The 15,658-nt window shown below is 35.6% G+C and overlaps 1 protein-coding gene across 5 annotated transcripts in view; it reads left to right on the top strand.

Annotated features, from left to right (window-relative positions):
* The window catches only part of LOC125661866 (transient receptor potential cation channel subfamily M member 2-like), a 113,387-nt gene that overhangs the window by 56,553 nt on the left and 41,176 nt on the right, over positions 1-15,658 (top strand). For 4 of the 5 annotated variants that reach the window (XM_056146381.1, XM_056146380.1, XM_048893991.2 and 1 more), the window contains 5 exons: positions 1,519-1,671; positions 3,366-3,626; positions 4,018-4,210; positions 5,222-5,381; positions 8,017-8,171. In XM_056146381.1, the coding sequence (XP_056002356.1) occupies positions 1,519-1,671; positions 3,366-3,626; positions 4,018-4,210; positions 5,222-5,381; positions 8,017-8,171 (922 nt within the window). The remainder of the gene's footprint in view (positions 1-1,518; positions 1,672-3,365; positions 3,627-4,017; positions 4,211-5,221; positions 5,382-8,016; positions 8,172-15,658) is intronic. The other variant, XM_056146382.1, reaches the window with a different exon arrangement.

Raw genomic sequence — 15,658 nt, 5'->3', positions numbered from 1 at the left:
AATTTTGACTACGTACAAATCCGTTTGCCTGATCAAGATATAGGGCTCATGGCGGGTATGATCGGTCGATAAAGGACGCTTACTCCTCCTGGACACCTGATCCCATCTTTTATTCCTCCTAGACATGTTTGGTATGTTCAGAGTTCTTTGTTCGTTTGATTTTTTTTTTCGTTATCTTTTTTTTTCATGCTTCAATTAAATTGCATGGATACCTGGGAATAAGGTGTGGCTAAAGCATTAAATACCTTATCATGAATATCCAATGTCTTGTAATTCCAAAGATGATATATGTGTTTTCATATATTCTCTGTTGTACCTTGATGATTCACATTAAATATTATTATCAATTGTTAGGACCTTTTTTTCATCCTGATTTTGATTATGAATTACAATAAAGCAGTGTTCATGACGGGTTTGATAGCACAGCGGGGGGGGGGGATGTTGTGTTTACTCCCTTAACACCAAATCCAACGTCTGCTGTGTAACCCCTGAGGCTGTGTTTGTCCTGTTTACAATTTTGTATGCTATATGCAAAGTGAAGATAACGAACAGTGATCAATCTCATAACTCCTACAAGTAATACAAATTAGATAGTTGGGCAAACACGGACCCCTGGACACACCAGAGGTGGGATCAGGTGCCTAGGAGGAGTAAGCATCCCCTGTTGACCGGTCACACCCGCCGTGAGCCCCATATCCTGATCAGGTAAACGGAGTTATCCGCAGTTAAATCAGTGTACCAAGAACGGCTTAACAATCGGTATGAAACACGTCAGACAGCATTTGACCCAATGCGAGGTTGTCTTGACGAACTAGATCGTTATAACGACCATAGAATTTGCGAAATGCTGACTTCAATCGAGACTGTTGAAATCCCTGTACCATCAACTTGTTTGTCAGTAGCTTATCTCGATTTAAAAACTGACTATACCCAGAACAAGCTCTTGCATATCTAATCAGTTGAGATATATAAACACCATATGCAGGTGATAATGGAATATTGCTACATAAATGTGGGAAGTTGACGATGGAGAAGCTGAAATCATCCCGTTTGTCATACAGTTGAGTTGTTAGTTTGCCGTTAATGTCTACTTTCAATAAAATATCTAAGTATGAAGCAAAAGTGGACGACTCTGTGGTGTCCTTTATTTTGAGCTCACAGGGATATATCAAATCGACATATGAATGAAAGCTATCATTGTTAATAGACAAAACGTCATCGATATATCTAAAAGTCGAATTGAAGGTCACAGCGAGAGGTTTTTTCTTCTCACGCAGAAGTTTTTGAATAAATTCTGCTTCATATGAATATAAAAACAGGTCAGCTAACAAAGGAGCACAATTCGTGCCCATGGGAATTCCAACAGACTGTTGTAAGACCTGATCACCAAAGACCACGAAGATATTGTCAATGAGGAACTCTAGCATATTTTTTATTTCAACTTCAGAGTACTTGTGCGTGGAATCAGTGGTGTTTAACAAAGTAAAATTTCTTAAAGCAGTCAGTTTTGTCATTTAGGTGATGTTCTTCAGTATACTGATGATGTACAGTGACTTTGTATTGACAAGTGTTAGTACTGAGTATTACGACAACTTCCGAGCAAGATTTCTGGAGTATTACGTCTATTTCTGGGGAGCCGGAGACTTGATAGAAGAGATCCTTAGTTGTTTTGTGAGTATCCTCTCAACTTCAGAAGAGATCCATAATACATCTGCAATTACCCATTGAGTTTCAATAATCACAGTTATCTATAATTGTTACTGAAAATAGATCAATCGTACCTTATAGTTCCATTGAACCTTTCCTGAAAAAAAAATCGATTTCAAATTAATATTGGTTTCAAGTGATGAATACCTTTGAAGTGTTATTTTCGGAATTTATGGTTGGAGTAGAACGTATTGTAAATGATACATGAAATATATGTAAAACTATAATTTCATATCCTATTCTGGACATATTAATGGATTAGTGACACTGTGTACCGGAGATGGTAAACAAGAATATAGGGTGTTTTTTTTTTCTTAAGCCAGGGTTTGTAGAACATTGCTTAAGGTAATTTCAGCCATCATGAAGCTGTAACATACTTTCTTTGAAGCGTATGAATAAGGCCCTAGCGCAAACTCTGTGGCAGGCGGTAGAGTTCTATGTGTGAAATATTTTCACGTTTGACCAAGTTCAGCAACATTTAAAGCATCCAAGAAAATTGCTGAGAATCAGCATCATTGTGCTACGCACACCTCTCACTATGTTTACCAAGGTCTTACTTTTGGAATTGTGAGGAATTTAGAAAGAAAACCACGTTACCACTTAATGATATTTCCTCAAAATTTTCAAAAACCTCTATTTTTTTCAATAAATAGAAGAAAATCAATATTTGGAAGATCAAGGTAACACAATGTACAAAAATAAAACACATTTGATCTAAGGGTGTATACGTTTGTATATTAAAGGAATGATAGCGATGGATATATAAAAATTTATGCACCCAAGTAAAAAAAATATAACCCAAGGAAAATATGATTTTTCTTGGATTAATAAATTTGCATATCTCCTGAACATTCATGTAATGAATTGTTTTTGAAATCGAAACAAAGGAAGGATACACAAATGCAATTGAAATTGCGAGAGAATAAATCTGCATCTGCTCATATATATGTAGATGAAAAATTCCTAACAGTCACCGTCAATGCAGCTCTGCGAAATAAAGAATAAAGTGATACGGTAACCATTCATTATGTTTCCTTTCACTCCAAATGCTGATAACTTCCATGGTTGGCGATGACACATATGCTTATAATAAATTGCTGCATAAGAACTCCTTCTGCGAAATGGGTGTGTTATGACGTCACAATAATTACGATTTAACTTAATGTAAAGTTTATGGAAATTTATGTGATATATGTATGCTTGATCACGAGATATGCTCAACCAATAATATTTCAATAGTGTCAGTGTCATTCTCTTTAGGTAAAATAATATTTGGTGGTTTGGTGCATTAGGTTTTGTTAAAATCATATAAATACAACCTATCATTGGATCAAATGCTGTCTGTTTCATACCGATTGTTTTGTCATTCTTGGCACACTGATTTTGACTACGGATAACTCCGTTTACCTGATCAGGATATGGGGCTCACGGCGGGTGTGACCGGTCAACAGGGGATGATTACTCTTCCTAGGCACCTGATCCCACCTCTGGTGTGTCCAGGGGTCTGTGTTTGCCCATTTATCTATTTTGTATTGCTTATATGAGTTATGAGATTGATCACTTTTCGTTATATTCACCTTTCATTAAAGTATACATATAAGTTTATGTGGTATAGTAAACCAGTAAATTACATTTGGCTTTCTCTCTCCCTACAACAGGGTGGTTTAAAATTCAAATCCTATCGAGGTTTATCATCTAGGATAAAACGGCATTTCTACAACTTTTGGAACATTGTCGATCTCATTTCGTATGTTCTGCTTATTGTGGCATTGTGTGTGCGTCATCTCTACCCCTCCACGACGTTCACTATAGCCAGAAGGATGTTTTCCTTATCTCTGCTGGCCATGTACCTGCGTTTTCTGGAAGTGTTCCTCATTAACAGACACATGGGACCAACTCTTATAATGATAAAAGAAATGGTAATGTTTTCAGAGATAAGTTGTAACATATTTAAGTATTTTAAATTTCTACACACTTCTTCCTAGTATAATCTAATATAGTGTAACAAAAGGCATTGCACTTTTGAATTGACAGTTAGATCTGATGGAAAGATTTAGGAAAGGTAATATCTTAGATGCAGTGGAAAGTGAAAGTGTCACTTAGATACTTTATATACCAGCATATGATTAATAGTTGTGTATGGTATATATTTGAAAATACAGTAAGCCTTTCAAGTATTTGATTTTGTACATGCTATATACTCTGACGTTTTCTAATGAATTCGTACAGAAGTTTTGCAGTAATCCTCATATGCATTATTGACTTTCTTGAAACGTATGCACATAATTTAACAACGCCATCATTTTTCAGTTGAAGGATTTGCTGAGATTCTTGGCTTTGACAATTTTTGTTGTGGTAGGGGTAGGGATGTATTATCATGCCAACCTGTGGCCGGATCATCAGACAATTTGGAATGGAAGCTGGACTGAATGGAGGATCTGGGACATCATTTATTACCCTTATTGGCAACTTTATGGAGAATCCTACAATGAGTTTTTGGAAGGTAACGTAAATTCCACATGTTTATGTATAGTAGGTTTATTATCTATTAACTTTTCATTTTACGCGTTCGTGAATTGAAGGACGTGCAATACACGTTATAGACGTGTAGCGGTGTTTTTATATCATGAGAACCAGAAAACATTGTGATTACGATGAAGAAGTGAACATACTAAGCATACATTAATCTCTCAAATCATTATGAATACAAAGTTAAGTGTAAGGCAAACACGGAGTCCTTGTCACATCAGAAGTGGGGTCAGGTACCTTAAAAGGGTGACCATTCCCTGTTGACTGGCCGAGTGCCTTTTATTTTGATCATGTAAAAGAATTAATCCATAGATAAACTCAGTTTATGCAGAATGGCCTAACAATTGGAATGAAACACATCAGAAAACATTCAATCCAATGTCATTTTTTTTTTCAAATTAGATCATTATAAGACCATAGAATTTGCAAGAAACTGACTTCAAACAAGATTGTTGAAAACCCTATAACATCAACTCATATGTCCGTTGTTTGTTTCCATTTGGAAATTGATCATACACAGAACATGCTTTCGCGTATCGTATCACCTGAAACATAATATACAGTTAATAAAGTAAGGTTGCTACATAGGTATGATAATTGATGATGGAGAAGCCGAAATTATCTTGTTTGTCATAAAATCAAGTTGTCATTAACATTTGTTTTCCATTAGATACCTACATATCACATAGTAGTGGAAGACTTTGGTGTCTTTTATTTTGAGTTTACCAGAATATATTGAATTGACATATGGATAAAAATGAACATTGCTAAGAAATAAACGTTGTCGAGAAATGTAAATGTCTAGGTGAAGGTCAGAGAAAGGTAATTCTTTTTATCTCATATAAAAGACCTATAGAATATACATTATGCAGATGATTTAAACTGGATAGTATCATTGTATGGAACATATCCATTGAAATGTTTTGACAAAATATTTAAAAAAAAACCATTTTGATTAAACAGTGAAAAGATGTTATATATTTAGGAAAGGATTTATCAGACTGTTCAAATGTGACATCAGTGTGGCAGAATGATCCTTCCAAAGAGCGTTGTCCTCAAGAAGACTGGACAGTGTCAGCCATTTCAGCAATTTACATGTTGTTTTCCAATCTCCTCCTGGTTAACCTCGTTATTGCCATGTTCAGGTAATTTTATTCCCTACAGTGAAATGTCTGGGGAACGTTGTGTTACACCTTCATTTCATCATTTTCCCGGACATTCATTTGCTTTGCTAGTATATAATGACCCAATATTTCGTATACTAGTTTACATCTTTATATTGCAGATCTAGAAAGAGTTTCATTTTGATTGACCTCTTTTCACCAATTTCATTGTCATCAGAATGTTTAATTACAAACTATATATGAGCTCGAAATAAAAGGCATCACAGAGTCATCCACTTCTGCTTCATACTTAGATATTTCATTGAAAGCATACATTAACGGCAAACTGACACCTAAACTGTATGACAAACGGGATGATTTCAGCTTCTCCATCGTCAATTTCCCATACTTATGTAGCAATAATCCATTATCACCTGCATATGGTGTTTTATCTCTCGACTGATTCGATACGCAAGAGCTTGTTCTGCGTATAGTCAGTTTTAAATCGAGGCAAACTACTGACAAAAAAGTTGATGGTACAAGGGTTTCAACAGTCTCGATTGAAGTCAACATGTCGCAAATGTTATGGTCGTTATAACGATCTAGTTCGTCAATACACCCATCATTGGGTCAAATGCTGCCTGTCGTGTTTCAAACCGATTGTGAGGTCCTTCTTGGCACATTGTTATTGACTATGGATGACTCGGTTTATTTGATAATGATGTAAGGCTCACAGCGACATTGACCGGTCGACAGGGAATGCTTACTCCTCCTACGTTCCTGATCTCACCTCTAGTGTGTCCAAGTGTCCTTGTTTGCCCAACTCTCTATTTTGTATTGCGTGTGAGATTGATCACTATTCGTTTGGTTCCCCATTCATTCTGGATATTTCACTCTGGTATTCTTTTAGGTGATAAGTTGACGATAGACAAGCTAAAAGCATCCCGTTTGTCATACAGTTGAATTGTCAGTTTGCCGTTGATGTCGACTTTCAATAAAATATGTAAATATGAAGCAGAAGTGGCCGACTATGTGATGTCCTTTATAAGAAGCAGCTTCCCGAGGAGAATCATGATGGTGCACAAAAATGTACCCCGGTGCGTTTTGTATTATCTGATATCACACTATATAAAACTGCACGCCACGATGTCTTATCGCTGGAAATATATCATAATATTTTGCTGTTATTTACGAGAGATGCACGTATCAAGTGTTCAGGCTGTATATCAGTAAATGTTTTTGACAAATGCTTCTGAATTTTTTTTTTTTTTTTCTCTTTGAAATTATATGAGTCTCCGGTTTTTGTTATATAACAAGCACTCCGCAGAAATTTATATTATATTGTGACCTTGAAATTGCCCCCCCCCCCCCTCCCTCCCCCGTGTACATAGACATTTAGCATAACAAATTCAATCGTGAATAAACATTGACTCAGCACAAGTGAAAGATAAGAAACGTTAAACCCTGATGATATTTTGCGTAAATATTAGTAATTCAGCATAAGGTTCACCTTAAACTTTAATAATTTTATGTAATTAAATTCTCTTCACAACTTATTTATTCAAAAACTTCTACGTGAGAAGAAAAAATCTCTCGCTGTGACCTTCAATTCGACTTTTAGATATATCGATGACGTTTTGTCTATTAACAATGATAGCTTTCATTCATATGTCGATTTGATATATCCCTGTGAGCTCGAAATAAAGGACACCACAGAGTCGTCCACTTCTGCTTCATACTTGGATATTTTATTGAAAGTAGACATTAACGGCAAACTAACAACTCAACTGTATGACAAACGGGATGATTTCAGCTTCTCCATCGTCAACTTCCCACATTTATGTAGCAATATTCCATTATCACCTGCATATGGTGTTTATATATCTCAACTGATTCGATATGCAAGAGCTTGTTCTGGGTATAGTCAGTTTTTAAATCGAGGTAAGCTACTGACAAACAAGTTGATGGTACAGGGATTTCAACAGTCTCGATTGAAGTCAGCATTTCGCAAATTCTATGGTCGTTATAACGATCTAGTTCGTCAATACAACCTCGCATTGGGTCAAATGCTGTCTGACGTGTTTCATACCGATTGTTAAGCCGTTCTTGGCACACTGATTTTGACTGCGGATAACTCCGTTTACCTGATCAGGATATGGGGCTCACGGCGGGTGTGACCGGTCAACAGGGGATGCTTACTCCTCCTAGCCACCTGATTCAACCTCTGGTGTGTCCAGGGGTCCGTGTTTGCCCAACTATCTAATTTGTATTGCTTGTAGGAGTTATGAGATTGATCACTGTTCGTTATCTTCACCTTGCATTCAAGAGAACAAAAGTACAATTTGTTTTAATTCGTTTGTACACGACTCTTAGACTCTCAAGCTTGGAGATCAGCAGGGACATTCATATCTTGCCTATTCAGCATCTACCATTTATATACAATATCATAATTTCATTATGATGGATATTTTTTGTATATTTTATGAAGAAAACATTGCTCATGATCTTTAAACATGATTATATATCCTTTTAATCATTAACATGTAGAATTACTATACATATCGGATGACAAATACTTCTGTAATATATATATATACATATATATATATATATATATATATATATATATATATATATATATATATATATATAACGAATATTACTGTTATATATTTAGCTGCACGTTTGAGCGAGTACAGGAAAACTCTGAGAAACTATGGCGGTTTCAGAGGTTCACCGTCATCATTGACTATCAATGGAGAATACCTTCCCCTATCAACATTATGTTCTTTCCAATTCGGTTCTATTTTTACTTAAAGGAGAAACGTGAAGGTAAGCAAGTAATAAAAAGTCTTAATAAATATATATGCTATATATATTTAACTGTTTCCACGATTCGAGAGTAAAAGCGGAAAAAAATATTGTATTAATGTATCCGTGTCAATATTTTCTATATATGTTTTTCAAGCTGGAATGAAGGAGCCAATCAGTTCATTATGCATGAATGGTTCGATTATTAGTATCGAACGTTGTCATTCTCTAGCCGTCAACAAAGACCAGCACATTTAGAACTGGTTGTAATTGTAACGGGACCGTTACATATGTTCCCCAAACCTCCCCCTATTAAAAAGTGATGTCCTTGCGAATATATAGCAAAAAATCATTTTATTTTAGCCTTTAATTACATGTAGTCTGTTCAATATGGTCATTTCAGTACCAAGAAATGAAAGAAAGCGTTGCACGTGAATTCACGCGCAAGCGTGTATGATTCCGAATTGTTGTTGATGTCGTTCAACAGGCATTTGTATGATATACCCACAGTATGAATGTCATAACATTTCCACCAAATATAAGGAAGTTATATCAATTTTAAATTCGTCCAATCAGAGTTCAGCACACGTGCATGCACGTGCTGAGGAGTAATTCTAACAACAGCAATTTGTAAGGAGTACCAAGAGACATCTAAACCCCTAATATCAATAGAATATGATGAAAAACAAAAACGTTATCGTCCTTTAAAAATTGAACATTTCAAAAACGTTGCACGCGCATGCGCGTGTGCGTTGGCATTTTGTGTTACAACAATATATAGATACACATATTGTCTACGTATTCTGTGAATATCATCCGATTCGCTTTATAAATGAGATTGTTACAAACGTTTCAGTATTTTCCAATCAAAATGAAGCGCACGTGCATGCGCGTGCAAATTGGTAATTTTGACCATGCAAATCAGTTAAGGGTCCAAATATCTACCTATGATATGAATATCATGACATTTCAATGGACATCAAAAAAGTTGATTCCAAAGTTAGTGTGCAAATTTTGTAATGCACGTGCACGCGCATGCGTCCGCGCGCAAACAAAATAACTGTTATTTTTCATATCTACAAGTGATATATTACTATCGTATTTAAGTTTCATATCGATCGCTATCATATTCTGATTTTCCATTTTTTGTATCAAAATTACAGCACATGTGCGCGTGCGTGCATGCACGTGCCAACAAAATGACTATAACTATGCACATCTACAAACGCTATACTATCATCCTGAACAGTTTTATATCGATCCCTTTTGTAGTTTCTGAGAACAATACCGGACAAAAAAGTACCAGAGAAAAATAATAATAACTAGAAACTCATTACTAGTAATGAGTAGGTCTTCCGTTAGACCACTTCCGGTAAAAAGCTTTCTCTTCCTACGAAAACCATTTAAATGTATCAGAAAATGTGCCTTAACAATGAATGAGAAATATATTATCGAATTTTTTCCTCCTTTCGCGTAACTTCCGGTGACGACCGGCAGTATTAGTCAGATGCGTTTTCCTATAAATGACAGCGACTCTTTACTGTCTATATTCCCTGACAATTTCACGTATCTATCTGAAAGAGTTCTCAACAAAAAGATGTAGACTAAAGAAAGAAAAAGTAGTAGGTTACTACCGACCGGAAGTCAATTTTGAAAAACAAAATTATCAAAACTTTAGAAGTTGATACTGTTATTAAGACATGTGAAAATCATGTGAAAGACTTCAAATATAAGCGAGATTAATGGGAACAAAGAGACGAAAAGTAAAAAGGTATTTTATCAAGAAACCGGAAGTAGTCGTTTTGACTACCGACGGAGTCAATATTCTTTTAACACTTTCAAAGAGACTTAATAAACTAGTATAGGTTTCAATTTAAAAGAAAAGGTTTGAAATTTGCGATTCTTTCAATCACTTCCGGTGACGACAGGAAGTGACGGTCGACATGTTCAACCCCCTACTGCACGCCTGCAATCGGAGATTTATCATCCCTGAATAATTGATGAACCTATATTTTACCATTTCCAAGAAAAATGCTGGACAAAATCTCGTTTGAGAAACAGAAAATCGGCCATATTTTCCAACCGGATGTGAATTTTGGAAAAACAAAAATAACCAGAGAAAAGTCATTTCATAAGACATTATTCCTGAAAATTTCAAGAAAATCTATCCAGCCATCTCTGAGAAATCACTGGAAGAAATCGGAAAATCGTCATTTTTTTCAAATACTTCCGGTATAGACCGGAAGTGACCGACGAAAAAATTGAAAGTATGTGTACAATGGCCTAATGCTAGTTGATCAATCCTACAAGTTTCAAGCGTCTATATATTTTCGTTATTGAGAAACTGAAAAATTAAAGTTTGAATTTGTCCACCCCCTACCTCACGACCGGAAGTGGATTTTCGAAAAATATTTGACGCTACTCTAGACATTTATAGTGTTTACAATATATGTTAAATACAAGTCAAACACTTGTTTAGTAAACGAGATTTAAGGCATTGAAAAAGGAGAATTTAAAAAGTGTTTCCTTAATTACCGGAAGTCGACGTTTCCACTTCCGGTGGGGTCAACGGTTTTCAATACTCTAAAAGATACCTGATAAAGTGGTATAGGTTTCGATTCAACAACTACAACTTTAATTTTTCGATTCTTCTTATCACTTCCGGTCACGACCGGAAGTGTCGGCTGACATTCTGAACCCCCAACTGCACGCCTACAAAGTGAGATATATCAACTCTGAAAATTTGGTGACTCTATCTTTTACCGTTTCTGAGAAAAACGATCAACAAAATCTTTTCTAAAAAAACGGAAATTGGACATATTTAACGACCGGAAGTCAATTTTGAAAAAATGAAAAAAACTGTTCGAGATATTTTCATTCTCTATCATCCCTGAAAATTTCAAAAAATCCATCGAGCCATCTCTGAGAAATCGAGGGGAAAATAATAGTAATAATAATAACTAGACACGATCTCGTTGCGAGCAACGAGTAGGTCTTCCGTCCGATTTGTTGATGCACTCGGAGTTAAAAAAAAAAAAGAGAAGACAAATGAGTCCCAATTTAGTTTCCGACTTTAAGACACTTTAGATATAATCAATTTTTCATATCATAAGCTTCTGAAGCAAAGTTGCGGTGAAATTCGTTTGAAATTCGACTCTCCAGGCGAGCCATAAGACCCGCGGGCCTATTTCTTGATGTCATTTGTTAACCCTCTATAGACTCAACAACTTTAGTTCTATATGTCTTTACAAAATATTTACCTGTAAAAAGTTATTGAGATCGACCGATATCGACAAAAAATCGACTCTACAGGCGAGCCAGTAGGACCATAGGCCTATTTCTTGATATCAATCGATAGATATCGATAAACTGAACAACTTTTGTTCAATATGTCCTTACAAAATATTTACCAGTTACAAGTTTTTGAAATCGACTGATATCGACAAAAATCGACTCTACAGGCGAGCCATGAGGCCCACAGACCCATTTTTTGATGTTGATCGATAGGTTATGACACATTGAACAACTTTTGTTCAATAATGCTTTTCAAAAAATATGTCGTTTTAAAGATATGAGGCGTCAAATATTTACGATTTTGGCCCTTAAAATCTCTAATTACGTAACATATGACCTACTTTTTGATTTGATAAGATCAAGCTCGTTGAGATGAACATTTCCGCTTCTACAACTTATTATAAAATATTAATAGTTTCTGAGATATTCTCAAAAACATTTGGACCCTTCTGAACCCCTAATTTAAAGGGCCAGCCCGTTTTGCTTGATATCGTAAGAAAGGCCTTGTCATTTTAAACATTTTTTGCTCAACAAGTATTTAGAAAGTCTTTACCGTTCTCGAGTTATCTCTACAAGAAATATTTAGGGGCCAAACTGTAGCTCCCTAACGGGGCCACATAGGGAAAAAACGAAATGTACATATTGTTTAGATTATCATTCTGAACAACTTTTGTTCAATAATGCTTTTCAAAATATTTGTCGTTTTCAAAATATGAGGCGTCAATTATTTATGATTTTGGCCCTTAAAATCCCTTATTACGTAACATATGACCTACTGTTTGATTTGATAAGAACAAGCTCGTTTAGATGAAGATTTCCGCTTCAATGACTTATTACAAAATATTAATAGTTTCTGAGATATTCTCATAAACCTTTGGACCCTTCTGGGCCCCTAATTTTAAGGGTCAGCCCCCTTTGCTTGATATCGTAAGAAAGGTCATGACATTTCAAACATTTTTTGTTCAACAAGTATTTAGAAATTCTTTACCGTTCTCGAGTTATTTCTAGAAGTAATTTTTAGGGGCCAAACTGTAGCTCCCTAACGGGGCCACATAGGGTAAAAACGAAATATGCATATTGTTCATATCATCATTCTGAACAACTTTTGTTCTCTATTGCTTTTCAAAATATTTGTCGTTTTCGAGATACAAGGGGTAAAAAAATTATGGTTTTGGCCCTTAAAATCCCTTATTACGTAACATATGACCTAAATTTTTATATGAATAGATTTGGATTGTTGAGATGAACATTTTTTGTTCATTGACTTATACCAAAATATTAACGATTTTCGAGATATTTGATCTAGACTTTGAGCCCTTCTAAATCCCCAATTTAAGGGGCTAGCCCCTAAATCATGATATTTTCGAAAAGATCTCGTAAATGTGCACAACTTTTGTTCTACATGTCTTAACAAAATATTTGCAAGAAAAAAGATATTGGAGATCAAAGGTCAAAAATCGCCGAAATCGGCCAAAATTTTTGGCATCCATTTTTTCAGGTCCAGGCGAGCTTTTAGGCAAATCGCCTCCTGTAAAATCGAATCCACCACAAATCTTCTAAAATGTTTACTCTATCTTGTGTAGAAATTTCAAGACTCTAGCTTCAAAACTAACGGAGGAGATGTGTGGACAACAAGGCCCTTCAAAAAGTCACTAAAAGAGAGATAACTCCTGACCAGAAGTGACGTCAAGCACGAAATTTTGCAAGCAAAGTCTCGTCACCAAAAGACATCTTTCCTGAAAATTTCGTGAAAATCGATCGAGAAATGGCTGAGAAAAACGGGTGTACTACCAAGGAAAATAATAATAATAATAATGAAGAAGAAGAACGCGAACAATAATAGTAAGGTCTTCCGCAGGAGACGGAAGACCTTAGTAATAAACAGTAGAATCACTATAAGGTCTTCCGTCTGGAACGGAAGACCTTAATAAACAGTAGAATCACTATAAGGTCTTCCGTCTGGAACGGAAGACCTTAACTAGAAACTTGTTGCCATGGCAACAAGAACGTCTTCCGTTATTTCCGTATCCAGTATATAACCTTAAATTCTTCATTTGTTATAAAGTGGGAAAAAATATTCAAGTAATCTCGGGGATTGAACCCGGGTCACCCGCATGAAAATCCACCACGCTAACCATTTTTCTAGCGAGGACCTCGCTTCAAAGAAAAACATTAAAAAACAAAAAAGTTGAAAAAAATCATTTTTTAGATTCGCTTCCGGTAGCGACAGGAAGTGATGACGACGTACGAAATAGTGCTTATGCAAATATATAAGTCATGTTCTATCATCTCTAATAAATCTCCATTTCATATCTTTGGCCCTTCCTGTAGATCACCCGCGGACAAAGTTCCATTTGAAAATCAAGAGATTGTCCATAACTTGGAACCGAAATGGAATTTTCCCAATTTTTTTTTTTTTTTTTTTTTTGGTGATAAACAACTTTCATAATATAATGCATTTTTCCTGAAAGTTTCACTGAAAACCACTGTATAGTTTTCGAGAAAAATTTGGTCAAAATAATAATAATAATAACTAGAAATGATCTCGTTGCGAGCAACGAATACGTCTTCCGTCCAATTTCTGACGAGATAGGATGTAAGTCTAACATGTTCTGAAACTCCGAAAGAGACTTAATTATTCCATGCACGTTTTCATTCAAAAGCAGAAATTTGTTCACTTCCGGTGACGGTCGGAAATGACGGATGACAATGACAAACCTTATTATCGAGCTATAAGTCACCATCATTCATGCCTGATGGTATGAAGACTCGATCTTTAACCGTTTATGAGAAAACACCCGGACAAAATGTCATTTGAAAAACGGAAATTCGGCCGTTACCCGCGACCGGAAGTGAATTTTGAAATATTACTCAAGGGTACAGTAGATACGGACAATGTTAATACTATCTGTAAATATCGTATTAAAAAGTTGATCTATAAGCGAGAGATATGAGGACAAAGAAAGACCAATTTTTCGAAGTTTTTCTCTAAAAACCGGAAGTTGCTGGCTATACTTCCGGTAAGTTTAACATTTTATAAAACGACGAAAGAGACCTAAATATCTATGCAAGTTTTGTTTCAAAAGCATCATTTTAAAATTTGACGTTTCTTTTGTTCACTTCCGGTGACGGCCAGAACTGACAGACGGCAATGATAAACCTTATTACACATCTACAAGACACCATCTATCATCCCTAAAAGTTTGAAGACTCAATCTTTAACCGTTTATGAGAAAACGCCCGGACAAAATGTCATTTGAAAAACGGAAATTCGGCCGTAACTTGCGACCAGAAGTGAATTTTGAAAAAGGATTAAAGGGTACTCCAGAGGTGGATAATGTCAAAAATATCTGTAAATATCGTAGTAAAAAGTTGATAGATAAGCGAGGTATGCGAAGACAAAGAAATATCAATTTTTCGAAGTTTTTCTCTAAAAACCGGAAGTTGTTGGTTAAACTTCCGGTAAGTGTAACATTTTTTGAAACACCGAAAGAGACCGAATTAATCTGTGCAAGTTTTATTTCAAAAGCATAATTTTGAAATTTGACGTTTCTTTTATTTACTTCCAGTGACGGACGGAAGTGACGGATGGCAATGATAAACATTATTACAGAGCTACAAGTCACTATCTATCATCCCTAAAAGTTTGAAGACTCAATCATTAACCGTTTATGAGAAAACGCCCAGACAAAATGTCATTTGAAAAACTGAAATTCGGCCGTAACTTGCGACCGGAAGTGAATTTTGAAAAAGGATTAAAGGGTACTCCAGAGTTGGATAATGTCAAAAATATCTGTAAATATCGTAGTAAAAAGCTGATAGATAAGCGAGGTATGCGAAGACAAAGAAATATCAATTTTTCGAAGTTTTTCTCTAAAAACCGGAAGTTGTTGGTTAAACTTCCGGTAAGTGTAACATTTTTTGAAACACCGAAAGAGACCGAATTAATCTCTGCAAGTTTTATTTCAAAAGCATAATTTTGAAATTTGACATTTCTTTTATTCACTTCCGGTGACGGACGGAAGTGACGTATGGCAATGATAAACCTTATTACAGAGCTACAAGTCACCATCTATCATCCCTAAAAGTTTGAAGACACAATCTTTAACCGTTTATAAGAAAACGCCCGGACAAAATGTCCTTTGAAAAACGGAAACACAGCCGTAATTTGCGACAGGAAGTGATTTTAACAAAACCAAAAAAAGACCGCTCTA

Source organism: Ostrea edulis, chromosome 8 (genome assembly GCF_947568905.1).
Source record: "Ostrea edulis chromosome 8, xbOstEdul1.1, whole genome shotgun sequence".
NCBI lineage: Eukaryota > Metazoa > Mollusca > Bivalvia > Ostreida > Ostreidae > Ostrea > Ostrea edulis.
Note: the sequence above shows the minus strand (reverse complement) of the source record. Positions and strands in the feature narration are given on the sequence as shown.